The sequence below is a fragment of the Panthera leo genome, chromosome D2 (genome assembly GCF_018350215.1).
Source record: "Panthera leo isolate Ple1 chromosome D2, P.leo_Ple1_pat1.1, whole genome shotgun sequence".
In the NCBI taxonomy this organism is placed as follows: Eukaryota; Metazoa; Chordata; class Mammalia; order Carnivora; family Felidae; genus Panthera; species Panthera leo.
The window spans coordinates 21,031,163-21,053,206 of NC_056689.1; the positions used below are offsets into that span (position 1 = coordinate 21,031,163).

The following is a 22,044-nucleotide window of genomic DNA, read 5'->3' on the forward strand; positions in this document are numbered from 1 at the left end:
CTTCTTAAGTCAGAGAGAAGTGACATCAGCCTCAGACTCCCTCCTCTTTCTTTTCCTTTGTGTGCATTAGAGACCAGCACTGAAATGAAAACCCTTCTTATGCCTTGTCGGAGAACTCAGTGTGTGTTGATAAAACATGTTTATCCTTTCAAATATGTTGATTCGCTGGGCAGACATGTTACTAAGGCAATAATTTTTGGTGAAGTGGTCATTGAAAGCAAATTATTTTTTATCATTTTCACACCTTATATTAACTGAATAATAAACCTGACATTGATAAAATGATGTTTAACTCTTGAAGCTTAGAAGAATTATAGTGACCAGATTTCTTACCTACAACAATGCCATAGGAAAAAAACAGAAAGTAGATATTGGGGGCAAAACTGCTCAACATCAGGCCTCCAGCTACCATGAAGCCACTGAAGATTGTCACAGGTCTTGCTCCAAAAGAGGAGACACAGAGGCTGCAGACAGGACCTAAAATAATAAATGAAACCTTCACTTATTTAACAGTAACCTCCTTCCCACAGTCCTAGGATCCATCCCATCATAAATTTAAAATGATTCTTTCCATCATACAATAACAACACTAACAGTAAACATCTACTGTGTATTTACTATGTGCCAGACACTCTATGAGATACTTCATAGAAACAATCTCATTTCATTTTAATCTCCCTGCAGCCCTGAAAGGGCTATTAACCTCACTTTTTGATAAGGAAATCAAGGTTTCAGGATGGTAAGGCCATGTAGGTAAGAAACAGGCATTCTGGAGTCAGGCTTTATTCAAATTCAAGTTCTACCACTTGCTGGCAGTTCGATCTTAGGCAGCTTATCTGATGTCTCTGGGCTTCAGTTTCCTCATCTGCAGATTGGAATAATAATCATACCACCTTGTGGTGCTACAGGCAGGACAAATGAGAGCACAGGTGTCAAGCTGATCACAAGGCCTGGGACAAGGAAGTCTCTGATCGGGTCCAGCACCTCAGTGACAAGAGCAGCAACAGCAGCCACCAGAGTGGTAACAGAGAGAGAAGTAACAACCCAGGCAGTCTGACTCCTGAGCCCAGCGTCTTAACCACCATACTATTCTGAGGACTTTTCCTCCTGCATGTTCCATGCATATTTCCTCCCCAGCGCTCCTTCTCAGCACGGAGCCGGTCAGGTAATTGATGAGGAAAATAAACTTGATGACTGACTGACCACAACCAGTCGCCACCCTGTAGAGTGATGATGTGGGGGTAGGGTGGGACCAATGGAGGTGGGACCAATGGAGAAGCACCCTACCCATTCCAGCACGGGTCTGTCAGTACCACTGTCCTACATCCTACATGTAATCTGGAATTTGGGGGGTGAAGTGCACTGTTGAGTGGCAGGCTACAGTGACCACTACCTGGATCTGTTCTATGCATACGTGGGCAACTGCCCATGTAACGGGATTTAAGTCATAGTGAAATTCTCTTCCACTAGCAGTGTACCTACAAAGCATGTAACTACAAAGCATGCATATCAGAAACAAAAGGACATTGGGGATTATTCAGCACATTAGTCTCATTTACACGAAGGAAACTGAAGCTCACAGAGGTTGTCCATGCCCACGGTAGAAGGAAGAGCCCAGGTTTCAAAAGCAAAGAGAAATCCTAGTTAAGTTGACAACCTTAAGTTGACAACAACCTTTCAAGGTACAGATTATTATTCCCAATTTTTAAAAAGTATAATCACCAAGATGGCTAAAGGCAGACAACAGTGAGTGTTAGCAAGGATATGGAGCAATCAGAAGTCTCCTAAACTGCTGGTGTTTTCTCCTAAAGCTGAACACAGCACATGGTTCAGAAATTCTGCTTCCATGTATACACTCAATAGAAATACCTGTACCAAAAGTACATAAATGTTCGCAGCAGAACTACTCATGGTAGCCTAGAACCCCAGACGTTCATCAGCAATACAATGTGTAAGTGAATTCTGGTGTAGTCACACAGTGGACTATTGAGAATGAAGGATCTATTGCTACACATATAGAAGTGTCTCATAAACCTACGTGGAGTGAAAGACAACATGAGAAAGTATACATTACATAATTGCAATTATAAAAAGTAAAAAAACAGGCAAAATTAATCTATGATTAGAAGTCAGAATAATGGTTATCTTTAGTAATGGGTAGGGAGTTGTAACCAGAGGGAGCCCAGCCCAACTTCCTAGGTAGTGCCAATGTTCTGTTTCTTGATGTGAGTGTGCTTAGTACATGGGTATAATCTGGTTTGTGAAAAATTCATCAAGTAATACTCATGATATGTACACTTTTATGTATATATCTTTTTTAATGTTTATTTTTGAGAGTGAGGGAATGAGCACACACATGCGTGAGTGGGGGTGGACAGGGGCGGGGTGGGGGGGAAGAGGATCCCAAAGTAGGGCTCAAACTCACGAACCATGAGATCATGTCCTGAGCTGAAACCAGAAGCTCAACTGACTGAGCCACCCAGGCACTACTGTATATATCTTTTATTTAGATTTTAAAACATTTTAAGTAACCTCAAACTGAGAAATTAGTTAGTAAGTGATAGAACCAGGATCTAACCACCCAAGTCCAACATTCCTGCCAGGACCAGAGAAACTCTCAAGTGCATTCTTAAGACCAGGTTATGACCACTAAGATACTACATAGCTCTCAACATGCACAACTCTCCCACATTTCTCCCTGGTCATGAACTGGCCCCTGACATTTCAGGCCTTCTATGTGAGCCAATACAGAAGAGCAGGCTGATATATTTACACGATAAACAGAGGGGAATATTCTGTGCCAGTGTTTTAAAAGGAAAATAAATTTGAAAGACCAAACTTATCATCCAAATGTTGAGCTGCCTATATACCCAATTAGAAATACTTAGATACTTCAAAAATATAAGTGATTTTAAGGGCCAAATTTCATAAATGGATATCTGACATCATAAAGGCATGACCCTTCTGTGTTGTTTACCAAACTGCACTGACAGAGAATCAGCGTCAACAAATTTAACAGGCACAATAGAATTAAAACAGAGATTATTGCTGGCATACCTGAAAAGTTTCAAGTTTCACCCTCAAAGTAGGACTTTAAATTTATGCTCCTTAATGTATAATTATTCCACAAGGAGACGCAGAGTTTGGGAAGCTAGGGGTAGGGATGGAGGGTCATAATTTTCATAGCATGTACAATAACACTGTAACTATTACATGCTAAAAAGTACATAATTATTATCAATTACATGATAAGTTCATAAATTATTTTGTGTAATACACAATTCACAGAAAACAATCAAGCTTAAAGAAGAAATGAGCAGAAATTCTTTGACCAATAAAAACAGTAAATTGAAAACTCTTTTTAAAAAATTCTCTACTTTCATACTGCCATCTGCTGCTTACTTAGAGAAAAATATCTTGATGTCAGAGATTGAAAACAAAGAATTTTAGAGGAAAGAGGCTTTGGAGAGGGTCCAAACACCTCATTTTAAAAAGGTAAAACTGGAAGTCAGAAAGATCCTACTATTTGACCAAACATTCATAGCCAGTCAATGACAGGGCTAAGGCCAAAGTCAGCTTAGCATTCTTCCGAATAAGAACTATTTCAATTGATGCCTTAATTTTTTCCTAAAAATCAAAATATTAGTAAAGAACACCAATGTACTTTTGTTAATATGTTACAACTTAAGCAGTTTTATGAATTGATAGCAAATGAAAGTATAACATTCAAGCTCATCTTCATGTTTAAAAGTTTAGGGCAAATAATTTTTTTCCCATCCTTGGAACCAAAGTATTTCCAGATTGTATTTACATAGATTCAAACCACATTAGCCCCATATTTCATCAATAACAATTACGGCAAAGTATAACTGGAATTGACCATTAAGTCACATTCGTAAAACGTGACACATTCACATGTTTAGCTCTTTGTAATAACAGGCAAGTTTTCCAAGATGATAAACCATGGAGTACTGGACTAGTTTCAAGAGATAAATTCAATAAAAAGACTGCTCTCAGAGGAGATTTCATATAATGCTTCAGGTCTTATGCTTTGCAGAAGGGGCTTTTGGAACAAACATTAGTTAACTCATAATAAGCCAGTGATTCCACTTCTTGAAAGCTGTAAAATTTTAGAAAAAAAAAAGCAGAGGGAAAGCTTCACCATCTGGTTGCCAGGTTTTTGTTTTAACAAGTAAGGTCATTCTTTGAATGTAACAACTCTACAATATCGCTGCCGTTTCATTAAAGAGCAAGAAGGAATATTTTAATAAGGAAGTAATGAGCAAGATATAATTTCAGAATAAAATGTAAGATAGTAAGAAGATAGTGGGAACTTTATACACACACACACACACACACAGTATCATTGCCTTTATATTAATTTCGCCTTTAGTGAAAACTTTTCTTGAAATTACAGTTGTAAGTATATTGGTGTTTGGGAGCCATTATTACTATTACTACATTCTGTTGAGAGATTAATATTGACTGGTTGGTTGAACTGAAAGTCCTCAGCTGAGTGTTAAGTAGCAAAGCTTGCAATAAGCACAGAAGAAAGCTCTAAGGATGGTTAGATGGCAATGTGGGGCACTAATTGCTGAACAGCTCTACCCTTTCCAGGTTATGGTATGCAGACCTCTTAAGAGATATTCTGTTCTCTTGCACGGGGGCCCTGGCAACATTTTTGGCACAATGGGGACACATTCACTCAAAAAAATGTAAGAACCTGTGTGTTAGGGAATAACTCTACAAACCAAAAGAAGGAGCAAAGAAAGAAAGGAAGATAAGAATACAATTTTGAGAACTGCAACCTCTTAAATACAAAATGAAACAAAAATATGAAATAGTTTCTTAATAATCATCTGCACATCAGACTGATTGGGGTAATTTTCATCCAATGAAGGGAATAAAAAGGGAAATGAAAATGAACATTCTAACTGAAAAAGTGTTTTGTTATGATCATGGGTAAATTTAAAAAATGAGAAGAATGAGTTGTTACAAGGAAGTCAGAATGATCCACAAGTAAGTGATGAAATTGTTTCCTTGAGCCCTCAGGGTACTGTAGGAAGAAACAACAGAACTAAATTGTTGCTGGCTCTTAAAATTAGCATGGAGGAAGAATATACTTCTTAAAATTTAGAAGTATGTTAGTAACGTTCTCTTTAGGTCTGCATTAAACAAAAAACAAAATATTTGATCACTGTCATTCCTTCACTATTGACCAAGTGTCCAGTAAAGCAACACTCCACAATAGAAATACAAGGAGTTACACATGTGATCCACATATGGAATTCTAAACTCTCTAGTAGGCACATTAGAAGAATAAAACAGGTAAAATTAATTTCAGTGATACATTTTATCTGACTCAATAAGCCCAAACATTGTCATTTCAATATCATTAATGAGATATTTTACATTCTTTTGTGAATGAATCCAGTATGAATTTGTTGCACTTCTAGCATGCCTGAACTTGAACTAGCCACACTTCAAGTGCTCAATAACCACATGTGACTGGTGGCTGTTGGTGGGACAGCATAGCACTAGAGTCTCACTCATATCATGGTAGAAGACAGAGGGCACACAATCCAATACCTAAATCGCAAGGCAAAATAAACACACAAGAGTTAAATTAAAACCCAAGGTCACGGGCAAGAGGCACCAAAAGAAAGGTTCAAATCATATGTTTTGAGATTTCAGAAAAGGGAGAGCACCACGGGTCAAGAAACTGCACCTTGACCTGATGGACCATAAAGGGTGGTTATATCAGTGAAAGGAATGGAAATACATTCTAAATGGAAACAGAAACATAATGTGGTTTTCCCCAATTTATAATTATTATAAGATAGCTTTGGGTAATTATTATAAGATAGCTTTGGGTAAGAAATGATGGAAGGGGCATGCCCCTTCATGCACTTATTTCCCCTAAAAAGTTTCAGAATCCCAAGAGTGGTAGGATGGCCAGGCCTACTGCACTGAAACCATAAATAGGCTGACAGTACAGTGAGAAATAAAATATAGCAGTAACCAGGTTGTATGCCTGCAGCACAGCAAGAATTTCCTAATAGAGCAGATGATGGGGCCCATGAGAGTCTTAACTCTCTACCCACAATGCATGGAGCCCAGCGAACCCTTGTAGATTCCTCACTCCTTGCTCTTGCTGAGACCAGAATTTTAAGTTCATCTCCCTACGGGAAGAGAAAGGCCACACCCACTCAGTCCTTGATCTCATGAATATTGACTAGCTTGCTTGTTGGTTGGTTTGGTGAGATATAGAGAGTAGGGAAAGCTTAACCAAAACCCAGAGTTATTCTCACCAATTCTGGAAAAGCCTACCACACTGGGAACTGGCCAATATGCAACAGAATCCTTGTAGGAGGCAGAAATTCAGTCCTACTTGCAGGAGTTAACAGGACTTGAGAGTAAAATTGTACAGATATCCTCAAATACAATTCTGCCAGCACTCACAACTCACCCAGCAAGCCCAACTGGCTATAGTGACCTACTCCATCAGCCTGGGGATAGATTTATTGACTCATTATCAATTTGAAGAACTTTGGAGGAATTAAGGAGAAGGGGGGCACTGTTAAGTCTGCTTATAGTACAAAAATATAGAACAAAAGGTCTGCTTGTTTCAGCAACTCTGTTATCTGAAAAAACAGCCCCACCTTTCTTGAATTTGAAGAATGACATCTAACTGTGCTTTAGCTCAGCTGAAAACAATGCAAGGCCACGACAGCCCGTGAGTTCACTTAAGTTCCATCCCTCCTGTATCAGTCACATTTCAACCAGAGAAACAGACCCAGAAGTTTTGTGTTAAAAGATTTATTGCAAGGAATTGGCTTCTGCGATTATGAGACCTGGCTAGGCAAGTATAAAACCCACAATGCAGCCTATCAGGAAGGGCAGGTTGAAACTCTCTGGCACAGGCTGACCATACAGCCAAAACATGGAATTTCTTCTGGGAAAGCTCAGTTCCGCTCTTACGGCATTTTAAAGGATTGAATCAAGTTCACCCAAATTGTCTAGGATAATCTCCCTTATTTAAAGTCAGTTGATTATGGACCTTGAGCACATCTATAAAATATCTTTACAGCAACACCTACACTAGTGTTTGACTAACTGGGGAACATAGCCTAGCCAGGTTGACACTGACCATCACATCTCCCAAAGCAATGCCTCCTTCTCCAGCCAGATATACTCTTCCAGAATGCAACCCTGTGGTGCAGGCGCCAGGCCTTTGCATGGTGCCTGTTCCCTGATGGTCTACCTTGCACAGCCCATCCTCCCATCTAGCCCACCTCACAACCTATCTCTATAAAACTCCAGACATTGCTTTCCCCTTGCCTTTGTGAAGTCTCAAATTATCAGTAAGTCTTCTTTCTGTCTCTTCCCTGAAACTAAAATCCCTTGTAAGCACAGATGATGTCTTCTGTGTTGGAATCCCAAGCACAAAGGACACTCTATGGATGTATGTAATGTTAACTTATATAATGATAGTGAGCTTGTATAACCCAAATTCCCAGCTTTATTCATCCCAAAGATCAGCTGTATAAGCAAATAATTCAGACAGAGGAAGAAGTATTTTCTCTTCAATTATTCCAGTTTCAAAGAGAAGGAATGAAGAATTAAGATTATGAAGACTATAAAGTGAACATATGCATGTCTTGCATTGTTTGCACGTTACTGTGAGCTACCATTCAAATCTCAGTTTGCCAGAGACCAGGGGTGTGCCTTTAAATTCGAGATGCTTAGGCACAATCTCAGTAAAGTTCTAGTTTTCCCTCCAGCCCATCCCCCTAGAAGTATCTTTGTCTTTCATTCTGAAAGGTCTCATTTTTTTGTGGATTCCACAGTTTGGTTGCAACTGCTTGGGAAAGTAATTTTATTTGTGGGTGATTCTTGTTCTTTAATAGCTAAGGTTTGTTGAGCACCTACCATATAGCAAACACCATCTCAATTACTTTATACAACAATCATATAAGGTAGTACTTTTATTGTCTCCAATTTAAAGATGAAGAAACAGGCTTCTCAGGTTAGAGAAACTGGAGCTTGGGTGCCACTTCTCCTCTTAGAGAATGTGCTTTATCTTGGGCTGCGTCTTCATGTGGGCATCCTGGGCACTAAACTTGAGGACAGTAATGCCTACCTCAGTGCACTGTTGTAAGGACCATACAATCTGTATGCTGCTTGGCAAATAGACTTACTCTTCCATGCCTTGCTCAGTTATAAAGCTCCAGAGTTTGGATCACAGAACTGAGACTCCTACTACGTCTTCTGTGAACAAAACTGGGTAAAGACAATAACTCATGTTTCTCAGATATAATACAGCCTACCTGCATCATAGTCACCTGGGCAGCCAGTTAAAATGAAGACCCCCCCCCATCCCCACCCCACTGCACTGATAGGTAGGAAATTGTCTTTTTAGACAACCTTGAGTAATTCGTATATAGTCCTGAATGTAAGAGCAAATACACACATGCACACACACATGCACATATACATCTATATGTGTATATACGTATGTATAGGGTATATACATATGTATATATTTATATATGTATGTATGTATACATATAAAGCTCATCTTTATCAAAAAGATGTATGAATATAGATATATATACACATATGTATAAACTATATTTTATCAAAAAGATGCAAAGATGTCCACTTATGTGGTTTTTTTCCACCAGAATCAGAGTCACTGGACACTATTTTTCATGTTTTACATGGCACGAGCAGTGCTACAACCAAGCCAAAAAAACCTACAGCAGTCCCTTTTACAAGTGAGTCAAAGCAAATCACACATTGGAGAATTATCGACAAGTGCAAGATTAAAATCTAAGTCAAGAGGTAAGCCAGTGGTGGTTCCCAACTGAAAATCACTTTTTGGGCTTTAAAAAAATTTACATATGTGGGCCTCTTCATAGACCAACTGAATTAGAATGCCTGGGGTCAAATAGAGGCCTTTAGATGCTGAACTGTTTCTATAGATGATTCTAACTATCTTCCCAGTTAAGAATTGCTGATAACCATTTGGGTCACCAACATGAGACCTACTTTTCCCATTTCCAAGGTAATATTAATCTGTTTATTTCTCTGCAGAACAAAGTTGTCAACAAAGGGCTGATGTGGCTCACACATGCTAGACACATCTTGCGAATACTTCATTACCATTGTTTTCAGGATCTGTCTTTTAATTTATGCTATGAAGAGCATAGCATATGGGAGGCCAACATCACACGTGTTCAGCACACACATGCGCGCGCACACACACACACACAAACACCTATAAGTGGTAGCTGTTCAGCCATCATTTCTTTCCTATCACTTTCTCCTTGTTTAGCCCTCTGTCTCTTTATTCTATGGTCATCTTCACAAAGGGTTTCATTAGCTGGGTGCAAGTGCCTCCTCGTCTAGCAGATGAAACTGAAGTTAAGTGACTTATACAAGGTAACTCAGCTAACTAATCTTGATGCCAGGACTTAAATTAGCCTCTAACTTCAACCCAATGCTCCCCCCTCCCCCAGTACTTGTTCTCCCCCTCTGAACTTTGGTGAGATGCTCTATTTTCCCAGCCCCTGCAAGCAGAGCTGGTTTCAGGGCTTGAGTGCCACACACTTGATTTACTGCTCTGCTGTCTCTGTCTTAAAATTCTTAAGTTTTAACAAGGGTCCTTGCATTTTTATTTTGCATTGGGACCTGCAAATTATGTAGCTGGTCCTGCTACAAGTTAAGGGGGAAGCTCCTGGTCCTTGAAGCAGTGGGAACTTGGAGAAAGTGCAAGCTGCTGTTCAGACCACCAATGTCCCATCCATCCCGAAGGAGCTCTCAGCTTCTCTGAACCCTCAATGCCCACCTGGACGGACTTAGTGATAAAATTTGTTCTCTGAATATGTGCTATCATTTCAAATGTCCTTTGACTCTTGCTGGAAGACAGGGTAATTACCTTTCTGTTTAAGTATTTGCTAATAGAAATGGTGACTAATTGGAGGACATTTAAAAAGATTCTGTCTTCTTTGTACCACATCATTTTGTAGAAATCAATGCTTGCAAACTCCTATATTAACATATCAATTATCCATTTGTACTTTGACAGCTTTGGAAACAATCCACATTTTGAAACACTCTTTGAAATAAGCCTTGAGCAAACTTTTCCTGTTTCTCCTGAGTTCCTAATGACAGTATTATTTTCATTTGTTTAGTTATGTTACTTATCTTATCTGACATGGCCACAGTATCCACTATTGTGTTTTCAAGTCTTGCTTTTAATTCAGCAAGATAATACATCAATTGCACATGAAAAGATGCTCAACATCGCTCCTCATCAGGGAAATACAAATCAAAACCACACTCAGATATCACCTCACGCCAGTCAGAGTGGCCAAAATGAACAAATCAGGAGACTATAGATGCTGGCGAGGATGTGGAGAAACGGGAACCCTTTTGCACTGTTGGTGGGAATGCAAATTGGTGCAGCCACTCTGGAAAGCAGTGTGGATGTTCCTCAGAAAATTAAAAATAGACCTACCCTATGACCCAGAAATAGCACTGCTAGGAATTTACCCAAGGGATACAGGAGTACTGATGCATAGGGGCACTTGTATCCCAATGTTTATAGCAGCACTCTCAACAATAGCCAAATTATGGAAAGAGCCTAAATGTCCATCAACTGATGAATGGATAAAGAAATTGTGGTTTATATACACAATGGAGTACTACATGGCAATGAGAAAGAACGAAATATGGCCCTTTGTAGCAACATGGATGGAACTGGAGAGTGTGATGCTAAGTGAAATAAGCCATACAGAGAAAGACAGATACCATATGTTTTCACTCTTATGTGGATCCTGAGAAACTTAACAGAAACCCATGGAGGAGGGGAAGGAAAAAAAAAAAAAAAAAAAGAGGTTAGAGTGGGAGAGAGCCAAAGCATAAGAGACTGTTAAAAACTGAGAACAAACTGAGGGTTGATGCGGGGTGGGAGGGAGGGGAGGGTGCGTGATGGGTATTGAGGAGGGCACCTTTTGGGATGAGCACTGGGTGTTGTATGGAAACCAATTTGACAACAAATTTCATATATTGAAAAAAAAAAAAGATAATACATCAATTGGAAACAAATGATTTTGTTTTGTCTTAAGAGGTCCCCTTTAGATATCAAGAAAAGACAGCATACTTAAAAGAAGGAACAGCTAATGTATTTGTGTTCATGAAATCATTTCAGAGCTGAAAATTACCTTTCAAATCATCACATTCAATGTCCTTATTTTCTCCTTATGTTCCTACGATGTCTGTATATCCCCACAGAATAGAGATTGTGATTTTCTCAATGAAGGAAGCCAACCTCATAGCATACAGGAAAAGACCCCAGGGATACTGACCCTAAGAAGTCACCATCTTAGCACACCTGTGCTTAAATAGTTTCAAGTAAATCAGATTGATGGTCACTAAACATTACTGCAGATTTCAAACTATTACTCCAGAAACTGAAGTGCCATAATGATTTTCATCCTTTAAAGGTAAATGAAAACCCCTCTACTCTTCTTTCTAAAGATGAATCTAAGATTTCATTCTAGATTCATTCTAAAGATTCTTTCTAAAGAATGAATTCCTACTCCATCATATGTAAACATTTATCAAGAATATTACTTATGGAGATATTATACAAAGGCCACACAAAATTCATCACATCTATACTATACATAACACTGCATTAAAATTCTAAATAGTGTCATCATTGTGAGATGGGACTACCTTTGCCATGTCAAATTTTCCCCATGAAGGTGACACAAATGTAGTTCATGCAATTTGATCACAGTGGACCTGAATCAAAGAGGAGTAATTTCGAATCGAATAGGAACTGCTTACAGGACAGTGAACATCGTGTGGTCCTTTGCTCACCAGCATACACTGGACATGCCTGGTTGGATGCCTTCATCTCCCTGTATCAATCTTACTCATGGAAGCATGGGTGTCTCTCACTAGACTGAGTCTCTTAAGGCAGGTACAGCGTGTTTACTGCTCATCTTTTTATATCTAGCATCTAGCACACTGCCTGGCACACAATGGCAAATAAATGCATCAAGAAATGAATGCGTATCTTATGGAACCCTGTATTTTCACATAGATTTATTATAATCTCAAGGAAGGCAGGAAAATATGTGCTAGTTAAAAAAAAAAAAAAAAAAAAAAAAAAAAAAAAAAAACAATAGCCTCCTATGCCTTGCACAGTGTTGGCAATGCAACAAATCTAATTTAATGATAAAGGAATTAGGAGAAGCATAGATTTATCCACTTACTTGCAAGCAAGCCAACTCCACTTGCAAGGGACCCGACCCAGGCTGTTTTTCCTTTTCCTTCACCAAAGGCATCCAGCCATTCTATGTACAAGACTCCAACAGCCAACGGTGATCCGTAACACAAAAACTGAGTGAAAAAGGAGACAAGCACGATCACCCAGCCCCATCCACCATCAGGTGACTTTTTAAATTCCATCGTAAGGTGAGATCAAGGAGGTGTTCCTCTGTCGGGCCTAAGCAAAAACAAAAGGAAAAGAAAAGCATATTTAGAGTGTGGTGGGGCACATTATTTTGGATTAAAAATATCTTCTAAATTAAATCAAAAAGCTTCTCTAAAAATATACATGGAGAAGCATAAAAATCACTGACATATCAAGTTAACTTTAAATTTTGTGCTGATGATTTGAGTAAGTAATATTTCCACATGGATCAAAAAAAATTTTTTTAATTATAAAAAGGCACAGAGTGAAAACCTTGTCCCCATTCACTAGGTCTGGTTTCTTGTCACATGTTGGGTTCCCCGGGAGGCAGACTATTAGTAAGAAGGAGGTTTATTAGGACTGTTCTCTTCCTATGGAAGGTAATAGGGGAGAGAAAAAGTAAGCTGCCACGTGGTATTAAGGAAGGGGACTTCTAAAGCTGGGATGGCCCTTCAGAGTTGCCCTGAGTTGGGCATGAAGAGTTGCCCTGTCTTCCCCCAAGTTGCTCTTTCACTGGATTTGGACCATCCAAGAAGAGTGCATGACCTTAGGTGAGGCTGTCATTCCTGTAGGACAGTCAGCTGAAGCCCCAGCACCCCCCACCCCACCACCTGCCTTGGCCAGCACTCTCAACAGCTGGGGCAAGGAATCTCTCATTCCCAAAGGGGTCTGGGGGGGAATTGGCAGCACATCACCATGTCCACCAACTTAAGTATCCTCCCAGACTTTGTTCATGAAGGTACAAGCAAAACCAAGCAAATAGTCTTAGATTTCCCTCTTTCTTAAAAAAAAATTTTTTTTTTGACATTTATTTATTTTTGACAGAGTGAGACAGAGCACAAGTGGGGGAGGGGCAGAGAGAGAAGGAGACACAGAATCTGAAGTAGGCTCCAGGCTCCGAGCAAGCATTCAACACAGAGCCCAACATGGGGCTCGAACCCACGAACCATGAGATCATGACCTGAGCTGAAGTCGGTCACTTAACCGACTGAGCCACCCAGGCGCCCCTAGATTTCCCTCTTTTTAGACAGAAAGTAGCATATTGTACAATCTATTCCAAACCTTGTCTCATGCATTTAATACCCCCAAGATTTTTCCCTGTCAATACACAGCTTCCTTAGTCTTTTTTTTTCTCAATAAGCACAAAGTAGCTCACCATATGGCTGCACACATGTTCGTTTATTCATTTATTAAATAGGCAAAATATTTACATGGTTCAAAACTGAAAAAGAAGGACCAAAGGTATACAGTCCATACCTATTTCCCACCTAACTCCCATATCCTCCACAGAAAACCAATACTTCTTGTTTCTTTTATATCTTTCTAGAGTTGGTTTATGTATACATTGTTCACTCAAATATAGATTTCCTCTTATTTTTTACACAGAAAAATATTCTGAATGCATAGCGACCTTCCTCATTCTCTTGTTTGTGCTGCATTGTGTTTCATTATAGGGCTTTCTCTTAATTCAACCAGTTCCCTGTGACTTACAGTGAAAAACAATGCTACGATGAATAATCTTACATATCCATAGACCTTTTTGCACATATGCATATCTGTTAGATAAAACCCAAACGAGGAATTGCTGAGTCAAAAGGTAAGAACATTGTATCTGTAACTAGTATTATGAAATTGGCATCAAAGGATTAAACCAATTCATATTATCCCCAGCAATTTGGGGTGTGTCATAAAGCTTTTGCATTTTTGCCAATTTGGTAACGGTAAAACAGTATTTCATTATAGATTTAACTTGCATTTCTCAGCTTTCCCTGAAAGTTGTGTGTCATTACATAGATAAAAAGCCATTTGTAATTCCTATCTAATTCTTGGGTATATATGTGTGTATTTCTGTAATTTCCATTCTGTTCCATTGATCTGCCTTTCACTCAACATTACAATAGCTTAATTACTAAGTCTGAATTACATTTGTAAGTTGACTTAAGGAAAATTGATCCTTTTGTGATGCTGAGTCTTGCCATTGAAGAACATGGTGTGCTTCTCCGTTTGTTCAAGTCTACTATTCTTAATAGAAGATATTAAGTGTTCTTTATGTTTAAAGTTTTCCCTAACATTTCTTTTTATTTTAAGTATTCTATCTTTTTTGTTAATATTAAAATCAGGGTTATTTCTTTGTTTTGTTTGTATGTGTAAAAGTTATTGATGTCTATAAGTTAATTTTGTATCCAATTACCCTACTACATTCTCTTGTTTGCAGTAGATTTTTGGATGATTCTCTTGAGTATATAAAATATATAATACAATAAAGTTACACAATCATCTACAAACAGGGATAATTTTACGTTCTTATTTTGAATTTTTATACTTCAAAATGCTTTCTTTTGTATTTGCATCTAACAAGGCATACAGAATAATGTCAAATAATAAGAGTATATGTCTTTGGTTCCTAACTTAGAATACCTTCAAATGCCAACGTGCTGCCTCTGGAGCTTAGATAGATTTCTTTCACAAAGAAAACATTCACATTACTCTATCTTGAGTGTTACCATAAAAAAAAAAATGCTTACTACATTTTAAAAGAATTTGAAAATATTACTTTTTTTGAAGATCTGAAACAGTTTACATGGCAATAGATTTAGAGGCCCAAGCCTTGACCTTCCTGCCCCCAACAGGGCCATCCACTTAATGTATGCTTTTTATATCACTACATCATGTCAGGTTTACAATCAGTTTTAACTGAGTCTTCTTTGACCTCAGATTTTTCCAAGCCATTCCCTTGGCTGTGGTTTTATCAAATAATAGGTAAAGACAGTAGAAAATGTCATTCATCTGTTCATGCACATCTCTAATTAGATGACGGAGCACTTGGCTACCTTAAGAGAGTCATAGTTACACCCATCAATTTATATGGGCTTCACTGAATTTCTTCACTTTGACATTCAGAACGCTAAGGCAAAATCATGTCATGACCTGCCACGGGCCTTTAAAGTGTATAAATTAGCTTTCAGTATTTCATAACTGACAATTGAAAGAGGTTACAATTTGTACACAGAACTATAGAGTCTAAAAGCCAGTCTTTCAGACCAAATGATTGTGTTAGCAGACAGAATACTCCAAATTTCCAAATATCTAAGTCCTTTGAAATAATCAGCTATGTCTCTTCTTTAGAAGTCAACTCTCTCCAGTACCTACCCTAATGTAAAAGTAAACAATATCATTTTGGTCCTTCGAATGACAATTTAGTCCTTTGCAAATTTCTTGTTCAAAATCCCTTTTAAAGAAAATATAGTCTTAATTCCCTAAACTAGATTACTATACGATAGCAACAGCCAAACATCTAAAGAGACTAAAAGGCTGTATAAGAACAAATGCATATAAGATTGTCCTTCAACTAAATCTTCAAATTATCGCACTTCAGGAAAAGTACACATTTATATAGGCAAAGCACCAGAATCATGAAGAAAGCCAGTATTTTCTGAAGGGTCAGGGGAGGAAAAGGGTGAGGAGTATCTCCCTTGCCAGTTTGCAGACCTAAGTAGACAGAAGTGCTTTTATACACAAAATACTTTGGCCTTGTTTCACTTTGCCTTGCCTTGGGTGACATTTCAACACACAGGACAGGAGCCAGAGAAATTCTTCTCACAGTAAATATTTGGGAGAACAAACCTTTGAAATACAAAGTTCCCATATATATCAACTCTGACTAGAAAGACAAGTTTTTATAAAGAGTTGGCTAATAGCTTCTAACTTTTAATTGTCTCACAGTTTGATGTACATGTAGTATACATAGAACATGGTGGAAAATACCATTTAGTGATGTCTTGTTTTCTGTCAGGGTAACTAATACCTTTCCCCTATAGTTTCTTCTATTCCTTGTTTCTCACCTGCTATTTCTCTGACATTATATATTCTCCAAGGTGATTTCACAAATAGACTAATCTTCATTTTCCCCCTTTTGTAATGGTACCCAATTTCCTTTGGGGGACTTGGGTCTTCTCTATGAGTGGATAGGTGGTAGGACTGTTGATCAAGGTTCTTTAATCTTGACCCATAGAGTAGTATGTGATCCAAGCAAAGCCAGCAGGACCTCTTTCCCAGGACTCTGAATTTTGACTGAAATGCTATAAGGAAATATATATTTGAAGTTTACTGATTTCAATGGTAGTACATTGAAGAGACCACCTTGACTACCTTGGGGTATACCCAAGATGGGTTTCTCCAGCCTTTCATTTCACAAACCTGTTTGTTCCTGTGAACAAACCCAGGAAATTATTTTGTTAATTTGTTTTTGTTTCTTGTACTTGGAACAGAATAAAATTTGAGTGTGAAGTAATTTCAAGTTGATTATTTTACCTTTCTATACCCCACTTGGTCCCATTTGGGCCAAAAGGGTAGGTTTAGGAGCACAGTCTATGACTGCACAATATGGAAAATATAGAATATGCCATATCTCTTTTTCTTGAAATTTCTTATTATCCCTCCTTCTTCACATCTTATGATTCAATATGATAAAATCTCTTCTCTGGCATTCTTTTAACTAAAAACTTCAAATTAACTGAAATTTCCACTAAGTCCACTTATACTAATATTTAGAGAAATACAGCATTATAAAAGTGATCTTTATTCAAGTTTTATGATCACTTACAAATTAAAATATATTGACTAGATACCAAGAAGAAGAAGAAATAGCAGAAGAAATAGAAAGCATGGCTTTTGCTCCCTAGGAGCTTATAACCCAGTTAAGATGTAAGATAGCATGCGAATGAGTGCCAAAGAGGTGGCTGGATGTGAAACGTTTGAGAGTCAGAGGGAAAGGAAAGCAGGAGTGGAAGGCCCTGTGAAGTAGGTTGGTCCTAATGAACAATGGAGAGATTCAGGAAAGCATGGCTCTAGTAAGAGAAACAACATGAACATGGGTGTGGAATCAGGATAGGCCTGCTAAATTTGGTGAAAGTAAAGAAGGCAAGTCTTAGAGGGATCACAGAGGAAAACAAGATTGGAAAGATGGTACTCTCAGTTGAAATTTAAGAAGAAAATGTCTCAAGAATCCTATACTTACAACGCCAAGATATATTATCTAAGTGATGGATTTTTCTTGTCCTAAAAAATAACAAAATCTGTAAGTATCAGAAAGTGTTGTTTTGTTTGGACTAGTGTTCCATGAGTATACTCAAAATTGGGGGCTCTTAATCATATAACTGTATAAAAATATGCTTTTAGGAAACATACACATTCTGGTATATTCTGGTACATTCTTTGAAATTTTGGAAACTTAAAAAAAAATTTTAACATTTATTTATTTTTGAGAGAGAAAGAGAGACAGAGCATGAGCAGGGAAGGGGCAGAGAGAGAGTCACAGAACCTGAAGCAGGTCAGGCTTTAAGCTGTCATCACAGAGCCTGATGCAGGGCTTGAACTCATGAACTGTGAGATCGTGACCTGAGCTGAAGCTAGCTGCTCAACCGACTGAGCCACCCAGGCACCCTGGAATCTTTTTTAATCAGAGTGTTCACAAACCCAGACTTTGCATAATGAGACATCTTATCAAACTCAAAATTGCAAGCCATTTTGAGAGACCATTTGAAGAGCCCTATAATTTAAGGGCAGTTCTGTCACAGCACAGGATCTAATGGAACATTACAAAATTAACTTTAACTTATAATTTAAGTGCATATCTTATTTTTAACCTAAACATTAAATATGTTCTACATATTATAAACCTCCCTTGGGGTGGGGAGAGATATCATTACTCAAGCAAATGAGATTATCACAGTATGAAGGATAGCAGATCTCTTAAAGCTAGCATTTGTTTTGTGAAAGGACAAATTACAAGACACTTTCTTTGGAAATGTTGATAGAAGTCTACATTTTACTGTTGATTTACAAAGTGATTAGACTCCAATAGTCTATGCATTTACTTCTGCTCAAATAATGCCAATCCTCTGTTATTTTCTCAAATCTACACTGGCTAAAAATGTCTATTCTCCACACATAGAATGCTAGAATTACATATTTGACGTTTATGAACATTCAGTGTTGACACAGAAGTTTTCTGTCTCTGAGGTGTATACATACATATTACACTATTTTTTGCCAAATTGGGAGTGATTTACAGTTTACCTTCCTTTCAGTTGATGGTTCCTCTTGCCTTTTCCCCTCAATAACAATCATTCTCTAATAACCCTTTTTGACTGTTACCTATATCTCACTAAAGATTCCTAGGTGCATTTTTCACTTGAATCATAGGAGGTAAAAACAGAACTCTTTTTTTTTTTTTTTTTGAATCTCAGTCACTGCCAAATTATCTGGTGCTTAAGCACTTTATTTTTATGTCTTCTCTTTTTTGTGTGTTTTTATTGAAACTCTAATTAGTTAACATACAGTGTAATATTAGTTTCCGGTGTATAATATAGTGATTCAACACTTGCATACACCACCCCGTGCTCATTACAAGTGCCCTCCTTCATCCCCATCACCTATTTAAACCCTCCCCCCACCCACTGCCCCTCTGGTGACCATCAGTTTGTTCTTTATAGTGGAGAGTCAGCTTCTAAGTTTGTCTCTTTTTTTTTTAACCTTTGCTCACTTGTTTCTTAAATTTCACATATAAGTGAAATCATCTGGTATTTGTCTTTCTCTGATTGACTTATTTCACTTAGCATAATACTCTCTAGTTCCATCCATGTCATTGTAAATGGCAAGATTCCATGCTTTTTTCTTAATTTTTTTTAAAGTTTATTTATTTTTGAGAGATAGAGACAGAGTATGAGCAGGGAAGGGGCAGAGAGAGAGGGAGACACAGAACTCAAAGCAGGTTCCAGGCTCTAAGCTGTCAGCACAGAGCCCGATGTGGGGCTTGAACCCACAAACTGTGAGATCATGACCTGAGGTGAAGTTGGATGCTCAGCCAACTGAACCACCCAGGTGCCCCAAGATTCCATTCTTTTTTTTCTTCTGAGCAATATCCCATCAAAGCACTTTATTTTAACTAAGGGCCTAGGATCATGTGATTACATCCTGGGGAGGTGGGGGCAGGAAATGGTTGATTCCGTGTTGATTTTGTCTTGACCTGGTCATCCACCAGGTGTGTCAAAAGTCAAAATCATCCTGGGCTTTGTGAACTTCCTTCAGTTACATTTATGTATCCTGTTAAATGGAAGGTTCCAAACCAGAGGCCAAGCTGAAGAAAGCTGGAACGCTTGTGTGCTGCTGGTGGGGATGAAAACGTGGCAGCCACTCTGGAAAACAGTTTGATAGGTGGGCATGAATACGCACAAGGTTTTTGTTGAGGTAACAAAAAGGTTTTTAAGTTATTTTTTATGGTACAGTTTGCACAACTCATGAAAAAAAAAATCCACTAAACCGTTCAGATTAAATAGGTGAGCTCCAGGGGCACCTGGGTGGTTCAGTCGATCAAGCGTTGGACTTCAGCTCAGGTCATGATCTCGTAGTTCGTGGTTTCAAGGCCCGCGTCAGGCTCTGTGCTGTCAACCCAGAGCCTGGATCCTGGTTTGGATTCTGTGTCTCCCTCTCTCTCTGCCCTCCCCCTGCTTGTGTTCTGTCTCTCTCTCTCAAAAATAAATAGACTTAAAAAAAAAGTTTTTTAATAAAAATAAATAGGTGAACTTCACCACATCTGATTTATATCTCCAAAAAGTTGTTAAAGTAAAATGCATTCAAAAGCTACTGGAAATTATGTTTTGGTTCTGACTCTAACATGGGTAACAAGTTTTATAAACTACAGAGCAGACCCATTCTGCCAGAAGCAGTTCTAGCACTGATACTGCTCTTTCCCTCCTGTGACACTTGCCCTTCCAAACATGTATCATGCATCCTCCACCGCTGACTGCGGTTTGGGTCAAGGGATGCTAGGAATTGAGAAAAAACTGGGAGGAATTCTCATTTAAAAATGTAAGTAAACAAATCATTCTTTGTGAAAATAAAAAATAAGCAAATAAGTATTTGGGAATTCTAATAAAATACAGGTAAAAAAATACCCTTTAATACACACAGAGACTCATGATTCAAATATAAGTTAATTAGATTGCATTTAATGGGAGACAAGCAGCATAGAGGCCGTTCTGATGTACAAGTAGCCACAGCTGTTGCGGGGGCTGGAGTCCGCCTCTACCACGCTACCACTCAGCTGGTACTTTCACTTTCCTATGTCTGGAGGCGCTGCGTTCCACAGCGCGCGCCAAGTAAAAAGTGCAACACGTGCGGTCACTTGCCAAAGAGTCAGCATGGCTGTTTGTTGACCATTTACGGGTAGCTTAAAGCTTTATAACAGTGTCAGTTCTCTCTGGGTCAAAGATACAAACTTCCAAGTGAATCTGCTCCATTTGTTGTTTCGGATATTGGAAAACACACTCACATGAACACCAGTGTTACTCCTTTAAAAGTTATAGACACTGGATTAATTTTGTCCTTTTCCAGTGATATTATTTCATAATGAGTAGAGTTTATGATTTCTCTTCTGAAGCAAAATAAATTTTGGTATAGATCAATGTCATTTTTAAAGGAAAAGAAGAAGAACCCAGCCCCTGTCCTTCTTATAAACTATTAAAACTCTTCACAAAATCACACAAAGAAATCCTTGTTTTATATGTATACACACACACACACACACACATATATATACGTATACACATATACGTGTGTGTGTATATATATATATATATTTTTTTTTTTTTAAACCAGTTTTTGTTTTAGAGAGAGAGTGTGTGCACACAGCATGGGAGGGACAGAGGGAAAGAGAGTCTTAAGCAGGCTTCACACCCAGCGTGGAGCCAATCTCACAACTGTGAGATTATGATGATCAATAATCATCATAATTCTAAAACATTTTCATCATCCCCAAAAGAAACCGAATACCTATTAGTAGTCACTTTCCATTTCCTCCCAAACCTCCTAGCCCTAGGCAACCACTGATCTACTTCCTGTCTCTATAGATGATCTATTCTGGAAGTTTCATATAAATGAGAATCATATAATATGTAGTCTTTTGTGTTTGACCACTTTAATTTAGCATAATGTTTTTAAGGTTCATCATGTTGTAACATGTATTTGTATTTCATTCCTTTTTTTTTAATGCTTATTTATTTTGAGAGAGGTTGAGGTCACCATGTGATCGCCATGTGATTTTGAGCCAATTACTTAATGTCTCTAAACCACACTTTTCTTGTCTTAATATGGGATAACAGTGAATTTCAAGTGCAAAGCTCAGTGCCTTGCACACAGTAAAAAGCTTTAATAAATGTTAGTGGGGCACCTGGGTGGCTCAGCTGGTTAAGCATTGGACTCTTGATTTCAGCTGAGGTCATGATCTCACAGTTGTGAGATTGGCTCCACGCTGGGCGCGAAGCCTGCTTAAGACTCTCTTTCCCTCTGTCCCTCCCATGCTGTGTGCACACACTCTCTCTCTAAAACAAAAACTGGTTTAAAAAAAATAAATGTTAGTTATTACTTTAAAAACCATAAAGGATTTCTGGTAACTTGATAGCCTCTTTAAGAAGTAGTTACTACTCACACCAGAGTTCTACAGCAACTAGTTACTGAATTATATATAAACCTAGGGTTTCTAAAACCTTTTA

At 38.3% G+C, this 22,044-nt stretch overlaps 1 protein-coding gene across 2 annotated transcripts in view; it reads right to left on the reverse strand.

Moving 5' to 3' along the window:
- Window positions 1–22,044, reverse strand: part of SLC16A9 (solute carrier family 16 member 9) — a 53,758-nt gene that overhangs the window by 17,521 nt on the left and 14,193 nt on the right. The window contains exons 2-3 of one of the 2 annotated variants that reach the window (XM_042908161.1): window positions 12,294–12,526; window positions 334–477 (exon numbers count right to left, since the gene is read on the reverse strand). In XM_042908161.1, coding sequence (XP_042764095.1) covers window positions 334–477; window positions 12,294–12,489 — 340 coding nt within the window. In that variant the 5' untranslated portion in view covers window positions 12,490–12,526. The remainder of the gene's footprint in view (window positions 1–333; window positions 478–12,293; window positions 12,527–22,044) is intronic. The other variant, XM_042908162.1, reaches the window with a different exon arrangement.